We start from the raw sequence: 22,214 nt of genomic DNA on the forward strand, positions 1-22,214 counted from the left end.
CCAGAGTAAATTGCTTGATGTATTCATGGAGTCAGACGTTTGAGCTCAGACCTGAAAACAGATGCATTTTCAACATCTATTTAAAAGAAAATAAACTTTTCTTTTTTCTTCTGTCTGTCTTCTGTTTTCCTCACTTGAGTTTTTTTTATCAACCTTCAGGTGTTTTGGCCGGCGTCTCCCAGTAAGATCGAGGAATGTCAAATGGCAGGAAAGGATCCTACGGTAAGAACACAAAAGCTTTCTAAAATCTCTCAAACAAAGTCAAAGTACTAACAAAAACAGGTACTACTATATAAATGTACTCATTATGAAGTAAGTGTCGCTACTTTAACCCTTTAACCCTGTGTTTTTGGATTTTCATTTCAAGAATATTTTATTCTTTTTGTCACTTTTGTTTTCATGTATTGTTTGTATTTTTAGTCTTCTGTAAACCTTGTTGACTAAAATACTCACTCTAACACACCTTATGGACAAAAATGTCCTCATTGAAACCCGTTCAATTAAATTAAAAACTTTGAAAATGTGATCATATTTGATATGAGGACTGTACTACCACTTTTATATTTTACTGTTTTTCGAGGTAAATTGTGGAATATATCCAGAAAATGTATTTTGGGAGTTCGATACCATCCTGACATCAGGAGAATACAACGTATCAATGTATCAATCTTAATGTATTCTTCCATTTCCACATGCGTCTCACTTGGACTTTATCTAGAGTTTTATGTTTGAGAGCAGCTTACGTTTCGTCATTAAGTTCAAATATGTCTCGTAAACCACGTCCACTTCCTGTTATTATTCCTATATAGAATATATTATATTACTATAAGAAATAACACGCTCTTCCTCTTACAAATGAAAAGCTGGGTTCATTTCAAGCCGACCGGTAAGAAAACAACCGCCCTCGCACCACCGTGGTCCAGTCTGGATGTGGACTAAAGGTTTCAGTCTCAGAAGGGGGGTCCACAGCTGAGAACATGCATGCGGCTCATGGGCTTTCCCTCGCCCCTGCGTGAGCTTGTGTCAGGTGCAGAGACGCAGTACACTGGACTTTCCTCTGTTGTCCTGTAACGAGTGTGAGGACACGTGTGCGGCCGCCAGTGGACGGAGAATCAAAGGACAAAGTCAGGGTTTACAGTGTGTTTGTACGACACATGTGAGTTAACCTCAGAAAAAGCATCTCGTTGTGACGTTTGTGTCACTGTTTATTCTCCCACACCAAACTCCATAGAGTAAATCTGTGTTTTTAGCTCACAGGGACACACAGCTCCTTCTCCTCCTCCCTCGTGATGTCTCTACATGTGACTCAGAGCTTCCTCTGTTATTGTTACCATTTCCATTTGCACCAGCGAGTGTCAGTCAGAGAGAAATCCAGGCCCGAAAGGTGGATCGCTCAGAAGTCTCCACTCCTCTGCACTCGACGTGATCGCCACTTGAACTCGAGACCGTCCGTCTGGATCGTGTTTGTCAGGCGCAGGAAAAGAAAAGAAAAAGAAACCGGGACGGGGCTCCACGTACATTTTTGTGGCCGGTGAGGCGAACATCAGATCTGGGTCCCGAGACTCTGAGGGTTGAAACGCAGTGTGATGAGATGAGAAAGTGATAAAAGTGAATAAAAGGAAGGACAGCGAGACAGATGGAGACGGACGGCGAGGAGGAGGAGGAGGAGGAGGAGGATTAATAGCAGAGATGGGTGTGTGACAGGGAAAGTTCTCTTGTTTTTCACTGATGGCTCTCAGTGGAGCCGTGCACCGACCGTGAGCCGCAGCAGCTGCCATTCCTGCAGCCTCGGCCAAGTTCCTCACGGCTCCCTGGATACGCTTCCCTCATCTCCTCCTCTTCTTTCCTCGCCCTCTTCTCCTTTGTCCACTTGTTTTCTGTCAACTTCATGAGCCTCAAAGTGCAGCTTTGCACTTACCTTCTTGTGTTTTTTAGTTTTTTTCACACAGATCCGTCTCACTGAGAGACCTCGACACGCGGCATGAGCTGGAAAATGTCCAGACAGTTGGATTAAAGTTTCAATCCCAACTGTAATCTACACTCCTAGCTCTACTCGACTCTGTTTGCAGGCAAAGCAGTTGTTTTCGGTGTAAGTCAATCATTAGAATCAGTTCAACTGAAATCCCACTGAACGTGGTGGTGATTGGACTCATGATCGATATGACCGCATATCTAAAATACACCAGACTGACGTTTCCTTTGCTAAATGTTGGAGATTAAACAGGCTACATCTTCAATTCCAAAGGCCAAGCCCCTTTCTTCAGACTTCCCTTCAGCTCAAAGAGAAGTTCTGGAAAATGTGAACAGTGACTGTTCTTCCGTGGTCGCGTCTGGTCCCTGCAGACAGACACGTCTGTAAGCAGCTTTACTGACGCCGAGTGTCGCGGTCCTGGTCATCCTGCGATCATGTGACCGTCATAACAACAAAGACGTTTGAATTACTACTGTACAGCGCGTGGAACCGGACACTTGATGAGAGATAAACAGGCTCTGCTGTCGGCTGCCAGCCAGGAAACAGATTTACACTCTGTTCTTTTTCACTGCACTCCATCATGGCCGCCGATTTCAATAATATGAAAACAGTCATTATTTTTTACGACGCTATAACGACCTCAGAGCATCTGTTATTCATACGTTTGCTTTTCTAACATTTTGTCATATTTGCTCACAGCTGACGACAGTTTAGTGACGTGATTTATGAACGTGAACCTGAAGCTAATTCACATCAGCGAACTAGAAAAACAACGGAATCAACCTTTAAAACCCTCCCCCTGCCTGCTTCCCCCTCCCCCTCCCAAACACCTGTTTCTAGGTAACTAACAGTGAAAAACAGAGAAAACGACGTGTTTTAAAGTTGTCGTATTTCAGAAACGGTTGATGACAGAGAGTAAATGTTTGGTGCGTGAGCGTCAGGAGGTTTTCAGCAACTCCCACATTTACATTTGTGAAGAACGGCCGTGAACTGACGCAGAAGCGACAGTTTTAAAATCACTGTAAGAAAAACTGCAAACAACACACAGGGTTAGACGACAACCACAGCAGAAACTGACTGTGTGGGTCGGATATTGTGCGAAGGAGAAGAGTTTGTTGTCATTATTTTCATGGACACTCGTTCTCGAAAATCTGTCCCGAGTCTCGTGAGTCGTTTAAAGTTTCAACCCCGTCTCTACGTTAAAGTTTGACCACACTGTGTCGCTCCAAAGTGGGTGGGGTTTGTTTGTTTGGAAAAGTCATAGCACTTGCACTTTGTGTTGAATTTGAACAAAGAGACGTTTATTTGTGTCCGTGGGGAAACAAATGAAATCTCTTTGTGTTATTTATTAAATTCCAGGTGAAAGGTCACTCGCCGCTCTGTGCTCCAGCGTCATGAATCACAGTGACGTCTCAACGTCTTCTCTTTGTCTCTTGTTTTCCAGCACGGCTGCGGGAACTTCATCCGCGTGGTGCAGCCGTACAACAGGACGCACGTGTTCATGTGTGGAAGTGGAGCCTACAGCCCTGTCTGTGTTTACGTCAACAGGGGCCGCAGACCAGAGGTGAGAGGGCCCCTGACTTACATTAAACATACAGGTTTGCTTCACAGGGGCCACTTGTGTTGGTTTATTGAAATGTTTAGATTCCTTTTTTATTATTATTATTATTATTATTGTTGTTGTGAACGATAAATTCACTTTTATTTTGAAATGATGTCAAATATCATAATATCATAATCAGAATTTTGAGCTCCTGTCGTCCAACTGAAAAGTTGTTGTTTCCTCCACACAGTCGGTCTTTTTTTAACTTGACGCGGGACGTTTGGGTTTGAGAACATTATGGTCTGTGAGTCTGAAAAAAGAAATCGAACGTTGGAGAACCTCATGATTTCCAGGTTTGACCAACGTTTTTTATTAGTCTCATGTTCTCCGTCACTATTGTCTCACACAGACAGTACAAGAGGAGAATCTCAGCGTTTGCTTTACAGAGACGTTAAGTCTACGTGATGACAGTTCATTTCATGTCGTCACTCTGATGCCGTTAGAGGAGATGTTCAGGATGAGAGGGTGAAAACACGAGCCGCAGGGAAGCAGCGTTCCGCCGCAGGCTGCCGACGACCGCCGCCAAACGCTAATAAGCAGAAGAGGAAGCGTTCTTAACCAGAGTCTTTCCTGTGCTGCGGTGCCTTCTGTCATTTTGGGCGGTTTTCGTTTGAAAGGCAAAACGACTCTGTTTGCAGTTTCTCAGCCTCAAACATGTCGGCGTCTGAGGAGGCGGGATCTGTTCAGTGTGTGTCTGTGTGTGTCTGTGTGTTGTGATGTTGTGTTTGTGTCGTCTGGCTGATTCTATTTTTCCACAAAAAGTGGTAGAAATTGAACACATTCCCCAGTTGAAGTGATTTGTCTCTGGACTACACACATGACTGTAATGTCGGGGTGAACAGAACTGGAATGTCTCACAGAGATAAAGAAGGTGTCCGGTCCCTGAGCCCCGGAGGTTGAAACTTGGCAGCTGATTCACCTGCGATGGAGAGAACGCTCTCCAGCGCATTAGCAGGGAATTTCCTCCTCCTCCTCCTCCTCCTCCTCCTCCTGCCACGTGGAATGTTCTTTTTACCGTCCACCGGCCCAGGGCGGCTTTTCTGTGCTTCCTTAAAACCAAAAGGGACAGAAATGTGAGCAGTAGAAGGAATAACTGTCACATGACTTCCTCTTCTCTCTGTGACAGGAACAAGTTTTCCACATCGATTCCAAGACTGAATCTGGAAAAGGGAGGTGCTCCTTCAACCCTCAAGTGAACACGGTCTCCGTCATGCTCAGTAGGTGCCTCCCACATCACCTGACCCTCCCACATCACCTAGAAACACTTAACTTCAAACGCCTGGTACCTTTTTTACGGGGGGTGAGCTTATACTAATTAAAGTATACATTTCCTACACAAAGGCCTCATTGAGACCTGGTTTTAAGGTTTTAAGATTTAAAAACTCCACTTCCACGTGGGGAGAAAGTGCAGATTCTCCTGATGACACACTTGTGTGATCTGCACACGATTCGGATCACTTAGGACGGACGTAAAAACCAGGTCTGAACCAGGTCAGAAAGTGAGAAGAGTTCAGATTTCAGGTTGAATCCTGGTCCAGGATTTGAGCCTCAGGTCTCGCTCCACTGCTTCCCTCCTCTGTAACTGAACCGCTCTTTGATCCACGACTCGGTGGACGAGTGTCGGGTTGCCGTCCACGCGGCTAAAGGCGACAGATCGCACGCTCGGCTCCGCTTTCCGACACCCGAGCGCTGCCGTGTCAGCGAGCGAGCGGCTTCAGAGATGCCCGGGCGCCGAGGTCAGCGGGCGCCGAGGTCAGCGGGCGCCGAGGTCAGCGGGCGCCGAGGTCAGCGGGCGCCTCCACCTACGGGAGGAAGGAAGTCCTTTCTCCCGTCCCTTCTGTTTTTAGCCACCTGAGATCTGGCGACAGTTTGGACGTGGGCCACGTTCTCCCAGCGTGACCCACATCGTCCAGAAAACACATGGTCTGTGAAAGTGAAGGAATTATGGAAGCATTAGTGTTTTATTAGTGTGAATGTCAGGAACAATGTCTTTACCATGAGGACACAGTGGAGTTCTAGCCAAGGCTGAAATAAAATGTTGATTTATGTTATACTCTCTCCCACTATATATGTATATATATACGTGTACATGTACATATACGTGTGTGTTGTTTCCTGTAGACCAGGAGCTTTTCTCAGGCATGTACATCGACTTCATGGGGACGGACGCTGCCATCTTCAGGAGCCTGACCAAACGTAACGCCGTGCGCACGGACCAGCACAACTCCAAGTGGCTCAGTGGTGAGTACTGAGACGACATGGACGCGCCGTGGACGCTCGAAAGTAACACGGAAATCTGAAAAAACAAAAAACAAAAAAGCAGAAAAATGCAGACTCACTAGGACTGTATACTGGCACAGCATTTTCACAACTCTCCAGATCATGGGAATAAAGTCTCACTCCGCCGTCGTCTTTCCGCTCAGAGCCGATTTTCATCGACGCCCACCTGATCCCCGACGGGACCGACGCCAACGACGCCAAGTTGTATTTCTTCTTCCGCGAGAGGCTGACGGACAACAACGGGAACACGAAGAACATCCACACCATGGTGGCCAGAGTTTGTCCGGTGAGTGCAGGAATCAGCGCTGGCTTTTTTCTTTGCTTTTATCTGGTTTCCACTTTCCATCCGTGCGACGCTCTTGTCTCCAGAGTGACATCGGAGGACAGCGGAGTCTGGTCAACAAGTGGACCACGTTCCTCAAGGCCAGGATGGTGTGTTCGGTTCTGGAGGAGGACGGCACCGAGACGCACTTCGATGAACTTGGTGAGGATAGAAATCTCTCAGATGAACTGATTTACTTCTTCTTTTGTGTCCGTGACCTCCTGAAACTTTATTTAAACCAAGTGTAAAACAAACTGTGTGGTTTACAAGAAAACACATGCACAAGAACCAAAGATCATCTTCTTTGTGTTCTTTGGTTTCATGTTTTTCCTGCAGCTGGATCAGGACCGCAGTCTAATAACCAGTGTTTCCTTCCTGAGCCTCAGCTTTGACATCAGCTCACCAATCACTCATCACCATTTTTCACCAGCTCACCCTCAGTGATGAGGAGATAAGAGACAGAAGAGATTTTTTACACACTTCTCTCTCTACATTTGTCTTTTCCTCTCTGCAGAAAACGTGTTTTTGCTGGAAACCGATCAGCCCAAGAGTCTGTTGGTGTTTGGAGTCTTCACGTCCACGAGGTAACAGACGAGCAGCAGCAGCAGCAGCAGCAGCAGCAGCAGCAGCAGCAGCTGCGGTGTAAAAAAGCCAAACGTAACATTCCTGCAGTCGTCAGCGGTTATGTTAATCACTGACTGGAGATCAGTGGGGGGGAGGGAGGAGGGAGGGGATGTTACATTATAGAGACGTCACGTGTCATGTTTCAGAACAGCACGTCGGGATGATGAGCTATCGCTTACAGCGTCCCAGTGGCTTCACCATCTGGTCTCAGTCTTGATGTTGTTTCCTGATGTTTGCAAACTCAGATACGGAGTCTCAGCACAAATGACACAGAACACAGTCCTGTAGAGTCCTGTAGAGTCCTGTAGAGTCCTGTAGCAGACCCGGTCTAGAAGAGAACGTTAGGATTATCATTAGACAAGTGGCGTTCTTCATGTTCCGAGGTTCGTTTAAGTTACAGAGGTCGTTCAGCGCACTTCACTGATCTGACGACTTCTTCTTCTTCTTCATTTCCACTCAGTTGTGTCTCCATCTCTGGATATATCAGAAATCTGAATTGTGTCATTCAAGACTGGTCGGATGTGGGAGTCATTTTTAGTTGGAACGTTGTGTCTTCAGACAGACAGACAGACAGACAGACAGACAGACAGATGACTTTATTAATCCCTTTGGGAGTCACACTTTACAGGAGACAGGAAAAAAAATTGATTGTGGTCTTGGCCAGGACTTGGTCTCGGCCTGGACCACAACAAAGATGTCCTGCCACTCTCCGTGTGTCCACCAGATGTCCTCGCGCCTGCTCCTGAACAGATTGTGCGCGTGGATGTAGAATCTTGTCTTTTCAGTGTGTGTCTGCTGTCGTTTCATCATCGCACGTTTCCTCCGCCCAAACATTTGTCTGCTTCACTGATTGAATGATGACACGGCCTCACGATACGTGTGTGTGTGTGTGTGTGTGTGTGTGCAGGTGTGTGTGTGTGTGTGTGTGTGTGCGTGTGTGTGTGTGTGTGCGTGTGTGTGTGTGTGTGTGTGTGTGTGTGTGCGTGTGTGTGTGCGTGTGTGTGTGTGTGTGTGCGTGTGTGTGCGTGTGTGTGTGTGTGTGTGTGTGTGTGTGTGTGTGTGTGTGTGTGTGTGTGTGTGTGTGTGTTCCCTCTTTTCATCAAAGCGTCTTTTATGTGTGAAGCAGTGTGGGGTTTTTTTTAGATGTCGGCTCCGCCCTGACCTTATGACCTCACACATCCTCCAGAACAATGACGCTGATCACCGACTCTCACTGAACGTCTGACTCTCGTCTCCTCAGCTCCGTGTTTAAAGGCTCGGCCGTGTGCGTGTACAACATGGCCGACATCCTCACCGTCTTCAACGGGCCCTTCGCTCATCGAGAGGGGCCCAATTTTCAGTGGGTGGCGTTCCAGGGCCGCATCCCTTACCCACGTCCTGGGACTGTGAGTTCATTTAATTTTAAACTTATCTCAGATCGTATTCTGACTTCCTTAAAATACATATAATATACACATAAATATTGGTAATAACGCTCTGATATTGCCTATTTATATTAATATTAATATTTCTTGAGGTGAATAAAACATACTCATTAAAGTAAAATCCTTTAGTCCATAAAGTTTTAACCCTTTAACACCTAACCCAATGTCCAAAATGTCTGTCTGGACTTTTTCTTTGCTTATTTTAACCATTAAAGGGGCAGAAAATGTCCTGTGAGGAAGAGCATATGCCCATTAAAAAAAAAATATAAGGAAAATATTATTATTATTATTATTTTACTACTAATGATAAAAATGTTATTTACAATTTACTGTTTTTTTTACTTTTGGTGACGCAAAAGTGTCGTCAGCGAGACACTCTGTGTTAAGTTTAATAAGTTTAATAATGTTGACCCTCAAATTTGCCCTTAATACTATATGTACTATCAAGATATAACGTTTAGCTTTTTGTAAATTTAAAATTGACTTAAGAAAAACTAATTTAAACACATCAAATAAGCAGCGGCCCCAGTGTAGACCCCTGGGGAACCCCATTCATTTATGCCAGTTACAAGCAAAGTATCCATGTTTTTTATGCTGATTATTGTAAATTATTATCATTATTATTATCATTATTATTATTATTATTTTTCTTTTTTGTCACGCTGTGCCCACACTCCCGTTTCTCCAGTGCCCCGGCGGAGCTTTCACGCCGGACATCCAGACGACAAAGGAGTTCCCGGACGACGTGGTGACCTTCGTGCGAAACCACCCGGTCATGTTTAACCCCATCTACCCGGTGGGGCGCAGACCTCTGGTGGTCCGGACCAACGCCGACTACAGATACACGTCGGTGGCCGTGGACCAGGTCATGGCCGCTGACGGCAATTACCACGTCCTGTTCCTGGGCACAGGTACGAAACGATGGAATCACAGCGCGGTGCGTGACAGCGAGGCGCGGACATCACGCCGTGTTATTATTATATTATTTGATTGGACTTTTTAAATACAGTGGAAACAATCCACAGTCATCAGTAAATGATTGTTGTATCGAAGATAAACAGATAACAGAGGGAAGAGTTCACAGTGATAAACAGCCGCGGGGTCAAAGGCAGCTCCTCGAGAACTTTGTTATCTTTGTCATCGCAGCGATCCTGTCAATTGCGACGGAGTGGGTGGAGACAATTGTGTCCGCGCTCGCGGTCAAAGATGCTCGGATCATTTAAACAGACTCATTTGTGTCTGTGTGTGTGTGTTACGCATGCACGTGTGCTCGTGCGTGTCCGCATGTCCGCGTGTGCGCTCTGGGACTCGCTCGACACCGTCTCCGCTCTATGTTTCACCGTATTTGGGCCAGAAATTGAGCTTTTTCTTGTCTCGAGTTTGAGGGAAGACGGCGTTATCAGGCTTTTCCAGGAGGTGTTTCTGTGTGTGTTTGTGTGTGTGTGTGTGTGTGCGTGGCTGCTGCTGCACATCCCAGGACAAAGCACAGTCTCTTAATTCTAACTCCTGCCACCTGAACCTGGTCATGGCTATCAGGTCTAATTCAAACACAAACATGGGGTTTTTCACCAGAAGTCTGTGTGTGTGTGCGTGTGTGTGTGTGTGTGCGTGTGTGTGTGTGTGTGTGTGTGTGTGTGTGTGTGTGTGTGTGTGGTGTGTGTGTGTGTGTGTGTGTGTGTGTTACATGTCATGACATGTCTGCTTTCTGCCTCCAGACAAAGGTACGATACAGAAGGTGATCGTCCTGCCAAGCAATCACTCCCTGCATGAAGATCTAATCCTGGAGGAGCTGGAAGTGTTTAAGGTCTGCTGTCCGTCTGTCTTTCTCTCTCTCTCTCTTTCACTTTCATCCCTTTTCTTGAGCACTATCAAAGGCAGGGAGGAGGAGGAGGAGGAGGAGGAGGGCACAGTTGGCCACATCACAAAGGCCAGGGGCAGCCAGACAAGGACAGGGTGCTATTCAGTAGATGGATGTTGTGCAGCGTAGCATGATGGGAAACATAGCGTGAGAAGAGTGTGTTAGCACGGCGTTTTCTCTGAGCTAACGTGGTGATCGGCCTGTGATCACGTGTTAATGCCGCGGCTGCTTTGAAAAAAACAAAACAGAAATCAGGAACGATTTATTCTTCAGTAGGTTGAAGACATCTGGAAAGAAGCTGCTCCTCGACCTCGACCTGATGTCTCTGCTTTGATTCTTCCTCGAGATCGTTTGTTCTCCTCAGGATTTATTGAGTTTAACCAGGCGCTAACTAGCAGCGACATCTTTATCTGAATCTGAAGCCTTGAGATTTGTGATGTGGCCGCGGTGTCGTAACTGACATCATGTTCTTCTGAGGAAGAGCTGAGACCGTTGAACTCCTGACGTGAATCAAGTAGAAACATGAGCCCAAAGATGTTTGGAGTCGCCCTCTTGTGACGATTTGTTATATTCTTTTAATCCAGAATAAATTCTCTGATTAAAGTCAGATTTTTGGGGGAAAAAAGTAAGAAATCTGAGATTAAAGTCAGAAATCTGAGATTAAAGTCAGAATTCATGCTATTTTACTTTTATTCTTTCTTTCATTTTTATTTGATTTCATTTTTGTACATATGGTCCTAATACTATTCTGTGTAGTCGATTATAAAAACAGTTTGTAAGTGATTCATCAGTCACTCGTTGACGACTAAACCAGGGTTTCCTTTGTGGGATTAAATTTGTGGGCGGGTCCTTTTTGGCTTAAACACCTCTGCTGCCAAGAGTGACAGGAAAACATGGACACAGAAATAATGAGAAATAAACGCGATTATTAAACTTTTTACTGATTGATGTTTGAGTTCCTGCCAAGAAAATGAATCCGTGTATTTCCACATTCCTTGAAATTGGTAATAGAAATAATTGTTAACAGTGTCCTGACTTTGTCTTGTTTCCTTCAGAACCAGGCTCCTGTTACAAACCTGAGAATCTCCCCCAAAAAAGTAAGAAGTCCCTTCACTTTCATTGCTTTAACGTGTGAGTGCTGGGGGATAATGAGGGGTAATTGTTTGGGCCTCATTTTCCCGTCAGCGCGGCCACTTGTGAAGACAAACAGGGCGGCTGACATTTGAACTGTTTACTTTGCAGCAGCAGCTGTACGTCAGCTCGGAGTTGGGGGTGTCGCAGGTCTCCCTGCACCGCTGTCACGCGTACGGCGCCGCCTGCGCCGACTGCTGCCTCGCCCGCGACCCGTACTGCGCCTGGGACGGCCTCAGCTGCTCGCGCTTCTACCCCAGCAGCAAAAGGTACGCAAAGGTTTTCATCTGAAATCAATCCAACACAGAGTGGATTATTCTGTTGGCAGAGGAGATGGACTATGAGAGGTAATAATCCCTGACGGGTGTGGATTAGGGAGCGGGGGTTCAGCGAGGCAGTGAAGTGTTACCTAAACAAGAGCTCACAGCAGATGTTTGAATCTTCTCAAGTATTTGTGTTCATGTCGCAGAACAGCCAGTAGGAGGCGCCCCTTTCTCCTTGATCTGCCCTGCGATTGGTCGACATCACAACGCCCACATTTTCTCTCTCAGATCATTCGATCAAGTCAATGCACCTTTAAATCTTTTATTTACAAAAGTCTGAGGCAAAGATCGAACAAATGCAAGATATGAGATATAAACGCTAAATGTCACAGAAACAGAAGTCGACTCTGAACTGTGACGTTTAATTTAATTTCATTTAATTTAATTTAATTAATTTAAGATGAGACAACTCTGTGTTGTGTATCTGGAAATAAACATAGTCATGTGAAAAATAAAGTTATTAAACACCTCTGCAAATAAGGAATAAAATACTGGAATGCAACCAGATAAACAAACAAAATAAACATTGAAGTTTTGTGCAAAGTTGTGAATGAATGAATACAATATGTAAGCAAGGGAAAGAGAAGTTTTAGCTGCTAATTTTAGTGTGATCTTCACTCATTTATCAGGTTTAAAATGGATTTGACTGAACTCAAGCTTTAACAATGTAAGATATTGTGTGTCAGAGAAGTCACCAGGCCTCCCCCCGCTCCCTCCCTCCGTCCCCCCGTCCCTCCCCCCCTGACAGCTGTGCGTCAGACGCAGGTCGAGTTGAGCTCAGAACCAGAACTCGTGCGGCCTGGTGGTGTTTTCCAGACACAGTGGAACAACACTGTCACATTTTCCTCCTTTTAATGGGAGGAGAAACATTTTGATGATGACGATGATGATGATGATGATGATGATGAGTTTTGTAATTCTACTCATTCTACTGTTTTTTTTCTGCAGGAGAAGCAGACGACAGGACATTATGCACGGAAATCCCCTCACACAGTGCAGGGGATTCAATCTTAAAGGTAATTAAAGTGAAGGCTAATCAGGTTCTTCTTATTCTAACGATGTGAAATGAAGAATTCGATCATTTCCCCAAACGTCTATGATGCTTTTCAGTGATTGGTTCAGTGGATGGCCTGTGAAACCTGTCAAATCAATGGTCCTCGTCTGTTCTCTGTGTTTGTGCACGTCCACTCCACAGTCACAGTTGTTTACGTCGAGGCTTTACTGGGTTTTTGTGATTCTCCTCCACACTTAATCCAGTCGACTGGCAGGGTGCAGCCTCATGAGAGGAGAGGATTTGCTTCCCCAGACGCTTCAATTTCCATCGCCATCACGAACCGTTTACGCCTCAGAAAATGAACGCTAATGAGTCACAACCGTGTATCCGGTCCTGTCAGACACAAAACCACGCGGTAAATAAGTCCAAATGAGTCCAAATGAGTCCAAATGAGTCCAAATGAGTCCAAATTCACTGAAGGTTCTTTAGTTCCCGGTCCGGGGAGAACGCGGTTGAGCTGCAGGTGTCCGACTAAGCTCCACCCGCACTGACGGGACTTGGAGACAGATTTGAGTCCATCTGTGAGTGAGTGACGTCTGTGTGTGTGTGTGTGTGTGTGTGTGTGTGTGTGTGTGTGTAGCCTACAGAAACGCAGTGGAGATGACACAATATGGCGTGAAGAACAACACCACCTTCCTGGAGTGTCTTCCCAAGTCTCCCCAGGCCTCCATTCGGTGGCTCATTCAAAGAGACAACGACAGGAGGAAAGAGGTTGGTTTAGACGTGATGGACGAGTCACGTGGTTGAGCCAAATTGAGCTAAAACGAGCTAAATCGAGCTAAAAAGAGCTAAATCAAGCTAAAAAGAGCTAAATCAAGCTAAAAAGAGCTAAAACTAGCTAAATCTCTACCAAATGTTTGTTGTCTTCCAGAAGTGCCGGCTTCTGAAAACAGGAGAACTTTAAAAACATGACTTGGCCGTACGTCCAGATTTAGGATGGACTTTTCCGCATTTTTGATACGCTCCATAAAATACCAATTATTTTTTTTTTTTTTAAATGTTGATGTGTTTTTCCCCCAAACCTGGAAAAACAAACCTCAAATGACTCAAATGAGTTTTAATGATTTCTTAAAGAGAAGCTGAAACTTTACCAAAACAATTAAATGAGTCATCGTCAGTCGCAGCCCTACATGATATATGACAAGTCAATCTTAGATTCTCTGATGTCTTGTGAAACTCAGCCAAAGTATCCAGTGGAAGTGTAAATAGTAACTGTCTTATCATTAATTATGAATGGAAAAGAACTCACTCGCCCAATAACGACTTCATTCACTCGGGGAGAAAAACAGCGGCTGGAGTGTCACTCATGTTCCGCTCTCTCACAGAAACGAAATCTCTTTAAGTTTCATGGCGCGTGTCGTCGTCGTCATCATCAGAGCTCGGCTCGTTTTAGTCAGACATGGAAATCTCTCTTCACTCACTGTGTGATGACGCATGATTTTAACATTGTGGATTTTATGAAGAACTCTCAACCTGACCGTGTCGACCGCAGGTGAAGCTGAGCGACCGCGTCATCTCCACGCCGCACGGCCTCCTGATCCGCTCGGCTCAGCTCTCGGACCAGGGCCTGTACTACTGCCTGACCACGGAGAACGGCTTCAAACGCACCGTCGCCAAGATCCGCCTGCGCGTGCTGAGCGAGGCCATGGTGAGCGTGCTGACCGACAAGCAGCAGTCGCCCTGGGCCTGGGCCAGCTCTCTGCACCCCAAGGCCCTGTTGGCAGCCTTCAGTCCTGCAGAGAGCCTGGCTGTTCAGCAGTACTGCAAAGAGAGGAAGGAGCTCCAGAACCTGCAGCAGCGGCAGCAGCAGCAGCAGCAGCAGCAGCAGCAGCAGCCTCAGCCGCCCGGACCTCTCAGGGGGGACCTGGCCAAACTGAAGCCCCTGCTGGACCGGAGGAAGAGCCGCAACCGGCGCAATCACCTCCCGGAGGTGTGACACGCGGGGGATGTGTGTGTGTGGCTGGCAGCTACACAAACTGACATTTGTCTGGTCCTGCATCCTTCCAGGCAGATTACAAATCCTCATCTCAACCTGCAGACGTACAGTCGGACGAGGACGAGCCACTGACGCGCTCACAATGTAAACTCAAGTGTCCCTGTTACTCGGACCACTAATAAATTCTGATAAAACACGTTAATAAGTAACTTCAGCCGATAAACATCAGCGGAGTGAGTTACTTTACTTTGTAACTCACCAAACTCCAGGCCTGTGTTTGTCTGTGTTAAATTACATTCACTCACAGACTCACACGTTTTACAAAATAAGTCAGAATGAACCGTTTTGTTCGTAAGTAAAGTAAAAACAAGAAAGAAAGACCAGTTTAAAGACCAAACTAAAGCTGCGGCACTGTTTTTAAACAAACAGTATCAAGAGACTGAGACGAACGACACTTGATAAAAATCAGTGCTATATTTATCCGTCCCTCAATAATTCAGCTGATGTTGTGTCTTTCTCTTTTTCCTGCACAGAAGCTCGTTAACGGGAATAAAAAGGGCATTTGTGACGTGTCGTACAGTCACACAGAAGAAAAGATTGACAAACAGTGTCTACGACAACAACAAAGCTGCTTCTTTGCTGAGCTAACATCTGCTACGTTAGCTCAACAAAGAAACCTAAGCCGTTAGCTTACACATTTACACAATTACAAGAGGCTAAACAAAGACAATGCTTCAACGTTGTACTTTCTAATCACTAAGCAGAATAAGTTCCTTTAGCTGAAGCTAGGCTAAAGATATGAACCTTATAGCTATGAATGCTGGCTAATTAGCTAAGTGTCACATTATTCCCTTAATCTTTGCCTGGATTAAATGTATGAAAATGAATTGTTTAGTTATGTGTGGCAGTTTAACCGAGTTTTAGATTTCAAAGATCAGCGCGCAACGTCTTGAGCTAACGTTCCAGATGTCAACAAAGAAACTTAAGCAGTTAGCTTAGCATGGAAATTAGAAGAGGCTGCACTGCTAAACTAGTTCATATTCAAAAAAACAAGCAGCAAGGCTTCAGTGTTTTACGTTCATGACAAGCAGAATAGATTCCTTTATCTGAAGCTAGGCCTAAAATAGGAAGCTGGCTAATTAGCTAAGTATAGCCTCCCCCAAAATGTCCCATTATTCCCTTAGTCTTTGCAGATTTACACCGTTGAGTTTTTGCCGTCAGGTGAATCATGAATGTTAGCGTAATACGTAGAAATGTCGCCTGCGATGACGCCGCTCGTTCTTCGGATCCAGTTTTCTATAATCTGCACAGTAACGTAGTTCTAGTCCGTGCTAGCTCGTGAGATAAACCATTTGGTATTATGTGAATACACTTAGTTCATGTACAGTAGATAATTATTTGTCGCTTGTGTACAGTTTTTTTGTTCCGTTTGTTTCATCCTGTTAATTTAATGTGCCTTTTTTTTTCTTTTCGTTTACCTTGTGTATATAAATTCAAGATAATTTGACCGTATCTGCAAGTTGTGGAGATGAACACTGTTATTTTCATTTTTCAGAAAATGCCCCACGGTTCATAAAAACCACGTCATGTTTAGCTCCCAGTGACTTCAGTGTCGTTATTTCTATTTATTTATGCCATTTTAGCCTGAATAAATATGGTCGGATAAGAATGACTTTGAATGTTTCATTGTCGTACTATATCTTCTCGACACTTAACGTGGCATAGTATATCATATACTATGTATATAATATACAGTAGGTATATAGTATATTATGTTACACGCAGTAATTCTGAGCTCCAGGAAAATGAACTGGTGTAGTAATGTATGGCAGCTGAACAGGGTTCATATTTCAAACCCCAGCGTTCAGTAGCGATTTTCATTTCAATCAAACGATCCCTTGTAAGTGTGAAATGCAAACGGTAGAATCAAAGACACCCAGGAGGCTTCTGAATGTAATGTAACACCAATAAAAAGCCCAAAAAAAAGTTTCCTGCTGCGCACAAATGCTGCTTTCTCACCAAACAACTCAAAGTATAATCATGCCTCGGCTCATTTTTATTGCTTGTTTGATTTATTGAGCCCTCGAGCTGAAGAGGAAACTGAATAGTCGTGCTTGACCGCACACAAAGCAAATGTTTGTTTGAGTCTGAGCTGAAGTTTTCATAAAAACTCGCTGATCTGAGCTTTTATTCACGTGTTCGGCGAAGAACGGGAACATTTTCTGTGTGTGTGTTTCTTTTTTAATGGGATGTCAAACACATTTGTTCCATATGCAGTAGAATGAGTGTCCACCTGCTCTCCCTTGAGAAATTCCTGATTGAGTTAACGAAAGCTCGGCAAAGTGATTCAGCTCTGGAGCTGTACACGAATCACAGTGTTGCTATGAAAGGAAACAACATTATAAATAACACGAAAAATTACACAACAAAAGTGCAAGTCTACATCGAGAGGTTTGACGTCCCCGCGGCAGCTCGTGCTCCAGGGCGTCACACGGTGGCGCTCTTGTTGTTTCTGCTCCTCACGACGCAGTAGCAGATCAGGCAAATGACGAATGTGGCCAAACCGACGCCCAGCAGCACCATCTGTAAGGTCTTCAGTATCTGGATACGTCCGGTGATCTCCGATTTGAACATGTCGGCCGTCTCGTCGTCCAACTCAGCCGTCTGATTCCACACAGACAGAGAGGGATTAACACACACACACACACACACACACTCCATGACTGTGGGGCTCCAGTTTTATCTCACCTCATTCAGCCAAACGATGGGGAACACAGTATAATCCTTGACTTTGTTAAAAATCCTGCAGAGAAAAGAATTCCGAGCGGGGAATTAGTGCACGATTCTGTTTCAGTCGCTCTTAAATAATTTGACATTTTAGGGGAAATGCCGTGCGCGCCTGTGCGTTTTCTGGCATGCCGGAACTTTATTGTGAAGAGATTAGCCACTCTAATGCCTGTTAGCGGTTAGCTTAGCATTAATCTGACAGTCTGGACAAACAAAATGTACTATGGTAAATGAAAAAAAAGAAAATAAGTCTTCCAAAGTCTCCTCACGCCTCCGTTCAGAGAGACAACGACATGAGGAAAAAGGCCATGACGGGCGAGTCACGTGGACGAGCTAAATCGAGCTAAAACGAGCTAAATCGAGCTAAATCGAGCTAAATCTCTACCAATTTTTGTTGTCTTCTAGATGTGGCGGCTTTTTCAAAGCCCTGAAAACAGGAAAACTTTGAAAACACCACTTTTATGGATATTCCATACGCATGTGTCGCGATATTAGGGCTGCGACTAACGATTACTTTCATCGTCGATGAATTGAGTACTTGTCGCTGTATTAAATACCAGGTTTTTTTTGTTTTTCTATTTTATTATTAATTGAATTTAATTATTTTATTTAATTTGATCTAATTTTATTTTTTTAATTCAAATTTTAATTTAATTAATTTAATCTGACAGTCTGGACAAACAGAACGTATGGTAAATCAAATAAAGACACGCGATATCACGTCACTTTCTAATGTGGTAATCTGCTAACTGGTCAAACTGGAGACAAACTCTGGGTCTCCAACTTGATGCTAAGCTAAAGCGACCAGCTAACCAGGCTTAAGGTCCTTTTTATTCTTTTTTTATGTAAACCAAAACCGTACTCACGTGATGTCCTTGGATGGGCCGTACATCATGTTCACTTGAATCCTCTTTGCAAACTTCATGGTAAACCCGGTTATCTGGTGGAGAAACACCACAGAAACTCTGCATCAGCACCAAACCCCCTGAGCACAGTCCTGAAGAGGACAGTCATTTTTCAGGCTCTTACCGGTTCAACGTCGAGGAAGGTGTTATGGTGTTCCTCACTGGGGTTTAGACCGAGCACGTCTTCTCTCAGGGACGGACTGCCGTGAAGGAAGTGGGGCAGGGAGATGTATATCGGTTTCCCTGTTCAGGAAACAGAGACAGTTAAGGCACATTCTGGGAACCGCTTCTGAGATCTGATGCTGCAAATAAAAACGATGCAGACCGACCGTCCTGACAGGCGCTGATGTCCAGTACTCCGGCCAAGGTGCAGTTCTTGCTCACTTTTGGGTCCGGGCAGAAACACCTGTTGTCTGGGTTTACTGTCGGAGAGGCCAGGGTGGACGGATTGAGGGTGAAATGGAACATGTCGATCCCTTTCACGTTGACTGTCCTCTCAAAGGTGGCCGACACAGACCTGGAGACAGAGAGCAGCACATCAAGAGTCTTCAGTCTCACTCCCAACAGGGCGCTCTGCTCTTGAAAAGCCCTGACCTCTAGTGGCTGTTGAGAGGAATGAACGTCTCAAAGTCACTTTGTTCAACCTTGAGTTCTGAAATGAAGAAGCGTTCGCTGTCACCTGCAGATGTCTGACGAGTAGAAAAAGAGCGGCTTCTCGTTGTTCACAAAGGGAGGGAAAGAGGAAGCGTCTGAGAAAAAGAAGAGCAGAAATCACCTCAGACATGTGACTTGTGTGCCGTCTTTTTTCTTCTTTTTTGAACGATACCTGTGCCGTTGATCATGTCGCAGTACGTGTCGTTCCAGAAAGGCAAACTCCTGTTAAAACACAGTCATATTCACACATTACAGTGGTCGACATGTGACTCGTTACGTCCTTCACTGAGTTCATAAACTGGACTCACGTCTCACCACGCCACCGATCAATGATTCCCACTTTGGAGATGTCGTCTTTTCCGTTATAAATTGTGTAGTTGCCATCGACGCTTCCGTTGTACTGGCAAAAAGGGATCGAAACCATGTGATTCCCGTCGTGTCAGATCTCCTGGTTATTCTATACATGTTGGTTATATACGTTCAATCGTGTGCACTTACAGGTACAAACACGCCCACAAGGAATTTAAAGATGGGGTCCTTGTAGCCCCACAGCATCTCCCGGACCGTGCGGCGCTGGAACAACGACGAGTTGGTCCTTTTTATCAAGACATTCAGGATTTTAGGCGGCAGCAGTTTGAACGCTCCCTGGTGCGAGACAATGAAGCGTTAACATGCTTGTTATGTTATGTTATGTTTATTATATACAGTGTCACAGAAAAGTCAAGTGCTGTGTTGTTGCGTCACGAGATAAAGCAGAAAATAATCTTCTTTAATGACATGGGCGTGGACAAAAGCACTTGATAGTGTGGCTGTGACACATTAGCTTCACATTTTCTTTCATTTAACTGTAAAACTATTCTTAAAACCGTCTTCATGATCAAAAGATTCATTATTGAAATGATTTTAGCCAACTCAATTAGCTGTCGTAGCTAAGTGCACCTTACCTTTGGGTACATTTACCAGTGTTAGCTGCCTATATACACACACACACACACACACACACCTAAAAATCATTGTTACATGTTTGGTAATGTTTAAAATCATCCCTTCTGTGCGTTAGCTTTCCAGCTAACTGTTTCATGTTAGCATCCTACATGTTCCAAAATAAGGTCTTGAAACCAGATCTGATATTGAGTCTTTGAATGAAACCTGGAGGTCACATAACATGTCTTAGATGCACGGTTCTCAAACTGTGGTACGCGAGCTTCCTAATGAAATAAGGATGATGGCGCTGAAGTTCCATTGGTGCCAAATCGCCACAAACGGAACGTTCAAAACAAGATGACGACCTTGGTGTTGGGTTTGGATTATACTGTATTTTAACGTTGGAGGAAACGTTGGTGTTACTGCGAGAGCTCAACGTTTTCTCGGGACTGAACGTAGAAACACCTCCACTGTATTTTAACGTTGACGTTGGTGTTACTGCGAGAGCTCAACGTTTTCTCGGGACGGAACGTAGAAACACCTCCACTGTATTTCAGCTATTTAACAAAAAGAATCCCTTGAACGTTTCTCAGCTCACACACAGCCAACATTTCAGGAGTCGTCTCGCACTTACAACGACCCCCAGATTGAGGGAGGTCACTTTGTCTTCCTCTGAACCCACGGACATGGACGGCTCGAAGATGGCGCCCAAAGGCTGGACGTAGGAGACAGTTTGGTTGGGGTTGAACCTGATGTCCTGTTTGGGGAGATATCTCGTCCTGGACACAGAGGTCGTGGTGATGATTGGATTTAGAGGAAACACAGGAAACACAGAAAAAGCTGAAAGAATCCTTTACCTGTACGTGTACGGCCCCTTTTCCTGAACCACCGGAGTTCCACCGTCCAAGACCTCCTGAGGGTTCTTCACCTCCAAGAACCAGAACTGCCTGTACACGGCCGACCCTGTCGTCTCCCAGTTCTCATAAGCTGTCGTCCCATTCTCGATGACGGCTTCCTAAACCCCCGTAGACACACAGACAGGTCTATTTATAACACGCCTCAGGACGGTACCAGCGGGCCAGCTGCCCCGCTGGTACACGGCCAAGGTGACTGCTCTGGTATCACATCAACGTCCCGAGACGTTCTCCAGCCTCTGAAATGAAACGCTGAGCCTCTCTGAAGCGCGTTTGTGCCAATGCACTCGCAGTTAAACCTTGATCTCAGCATGCAAAGCCCAGCACCCGTACCTTCTTCACCGTTCCCTCAATGATGCTGTCCCCCAGCGGGATGAGGACGCCTCCCAGGATGGCCAACACGGCTCCAAACGCAGCTCCGGCGAGGAATCCACACCCCCTGTTACAGCAGCCCATGGTTGTTTCCTTTTTCCCCTTCTTGTGATTGTGCGCCTGTTTGTCTGCCTGGCAGCCGGCTCTCCGTCTGTCCCTGTGTGTGTGTGTGTGTGTGTGTGTGTGTGTGTGCAGCTTGTCTGTACTGGTGGAGGAGCTGACGGAGCTGACGGAGCTGCCGCTGAGGCCAGGTTAAAAGTACAGACGCTGCAGCTCTGGCGTTATAAAGAAAGAGGACGGGAGGTTCAAAGTTCAAAACCCTCGCCGGTATCAACGTCAACTATCTGACCTCGGTGATAACGGGAGAAAGGATGAGAGTCAACTCAAGTTCAGTTGTGGTCATAAAGACTCGTCGTCTGCGTAACGACGTCCTCTTTGTCGTTTTGTCGCAGACAAAATAAAGAACACGTACAAATGTAAACTACAGGCAAACGCAGAGACTCTAAATCCACTGATATAAAACTATCACTGACGTCGTGGAGAAACTTCTCCAAGTCTGTGGATCATGGAGGTCTTATCTGCGTTTGTGTTGCTTCACAGGGTTATGAAAATAAAATGCTCGATTATCTCTTATCTAGATTCATTACTGTGCCATAAATGATTTGTTTTCCTTCGTTTTTGTTTCACGTAACGACGACAGCAGAGCCAGGAATTGACCGTCCTTGTCTCCCAAACACAAACCGGCGTGGTTTTCCCACATTGTCCTACAAAGATATAGAGGCCTCTCGCCCTCTGTCAGCTGGGATTGGCACCAGCGCACACCACCGCCCTCGTGTGGAGGATAAAGCTGTGGATCAGTGTTGAAAATAAAAGGAACTCCAATTGTGACGCTTCAAGACATTTGCTTTGTGACAGCTGTCAATCACACTGGGCTCCACTCGTGTCTGAACTGGAACAAGATTGCAAGAAGCTGACATCATGAGCTCCTGCAGGAGACCTCCTCAGTCCCAGGAGACGCAATCAGCTCCTCATCAGCCAAGTTTCACCGAGGACGGACGGAGCGCGCTCAAAAAACAACAACCCGTCTGGGTACGATTCCAAGATGGCTGCCACGCAAATGACTCTACTTAA

The 22,214-nt window shown here is 45.4% G+C and overlaps 2 protein-coding genes across 4 annotated transcripts in view; one reads left to right on the forward strand and one right to left on the reverse strand.

Annotated features, from left to right (window-relative positions):
- The window catches only part of sema3c (sema domain, immunoglobulin domain (Ig), short basic domain, secreted, (semaphorin) 3C), a 30,339-nt gene extending 15,790 nt beyond the window's left edge, over window positions 1–14,549 (forward strand). For 2 of the 3 annotated variants that reach the window (XM_044021819.1, XM_044021820.1), the window contains exons 4-18: window positions 160–222; window positions 3,417–3,536; window positions 4,702–4,792; window positions 5,697–5,816; window positions 5,999–6,141; window positions 6,225–6,339; window positions 6,692–6,761; window positions 8,042–8,186; window positions 8,914–9,136; window positions 9,941–10,029; window positions 11,139–11,180; window positions 11,326–11,483; window positions 12,486–12,553; window positions 13,172–13,302; window positions 14,084–14,549. In XM_044021819.1, coding sequence (XP_043877754.1) covers window positions 160–222; window positions 3,417–3,536; window positions 4,702–4,792; window positions 5,697–5,816; window positions 5,999–6,141; window positions 6,225–6,339; window positions 6,692–6,761; window positions 8,042–8,186; window positions 8,914–9,136; window positions 9,941–10,029; window positions 11,139–11,180; window positions 11,326–11,483; window positions 12,486–12,553; window positions 13,172–13,302; window positions 14,084–14,527 — 2,022 coding nt within the window. In that variant the 3' untranslated portion in view covers window positions 14,528–14,549. The remainder of the gene's footprint in view (window positions 1–159; window positions 223–3,416; window positions 3,537–4,701; window positions 4,793–5,696; window positions 5,817–5,998; window positions 6,142–6,224; window positions 6,340–6,691; window positions 6,762–8,041; window positions 8,187–8,913; window positions 9,137–9,940; window positions 10,030–11,138; window positions 11,181–11,325; window positions 11,484–12,485; window positions 12,554–13,171; window positions 13,303–14,083) is intronic. The other variant, XM_044021821.1, reaches the window with a different exon arrangement.
- Window positions 14,550–16,580: 2,031 nt separating this feature from the next.
- On the reverse strand, window positions 16,581–21,340 carry cd36 (CD36 molecule (thrombospondin receptor)). Its single transcript, XM_044021822.1, has 12 exons — window positions 21,045–21,340; window positions 20,655–20,812; window positions 20,432–20,576; window positions 19,372–19,518; window positions 19,182–19,273; window positions 19,046–19,095; window positions 18,899–18,968; window positions 18,549–18,736; window positions 18,344–18,462; window positions 18,181–18,254; window positions 17,276–17,330; window positions 16,581–17,191 (listed from the first exon to the last, which is right to left on the reverse strand). Exons 1-12 carry the CDS (start codon window positions 21,165–21,167, stop codon window positions 17,015–17,017), a joined length of 1,398 nt encoding a protein of 465 aa, XP_043877757.1. The 5' UTR covers window positions 21,168–21,340; the 3' UTR covers window positions 16,581–17,014.
- Between the last annotated feature and the right edge of the window lie 874 nt (window positions 21,341–22,214).

This window comes from Solea senegalensis, linkage group LG3 (genome assembly GCF_019176455.1).
Source record: "Solea senegalensis isolate Sse05_10M linkage group LG3, IFAPA_SoseM_1, whole genome shotgun sequence".
NCBI lineage: Eukaryota > Metazoa > Chordata > Actinopteri > Pleuronectiformes > Soleidae > Solea > Solea senegalensis.

Bases quoted from the DNA above. Each gene is read 5' to 3' on its own strand.
- cd36 (XM_044021822.1), bottom strand. From the start codon at position 21,167: ATGGGCTGCTGTAACAGGGGGTGTGGATTCCTCGCCGGAGCTGCGTTT. The intron at 19,096-19,181 runs GTGAGTCCAGTT...GTGTTTTAACAG, and splicing joins GATCGGTGGCGTGGTGAGAC to GAGTTTGCCTTTCTGGAACG. The intron at 18,463-18,548 runs GTCGGTCTGCAT...TTTCCTGAACAG, and splicing joins CATCAGCGCCTGTCAGGACG to GGAAACCGATATACATCTCC.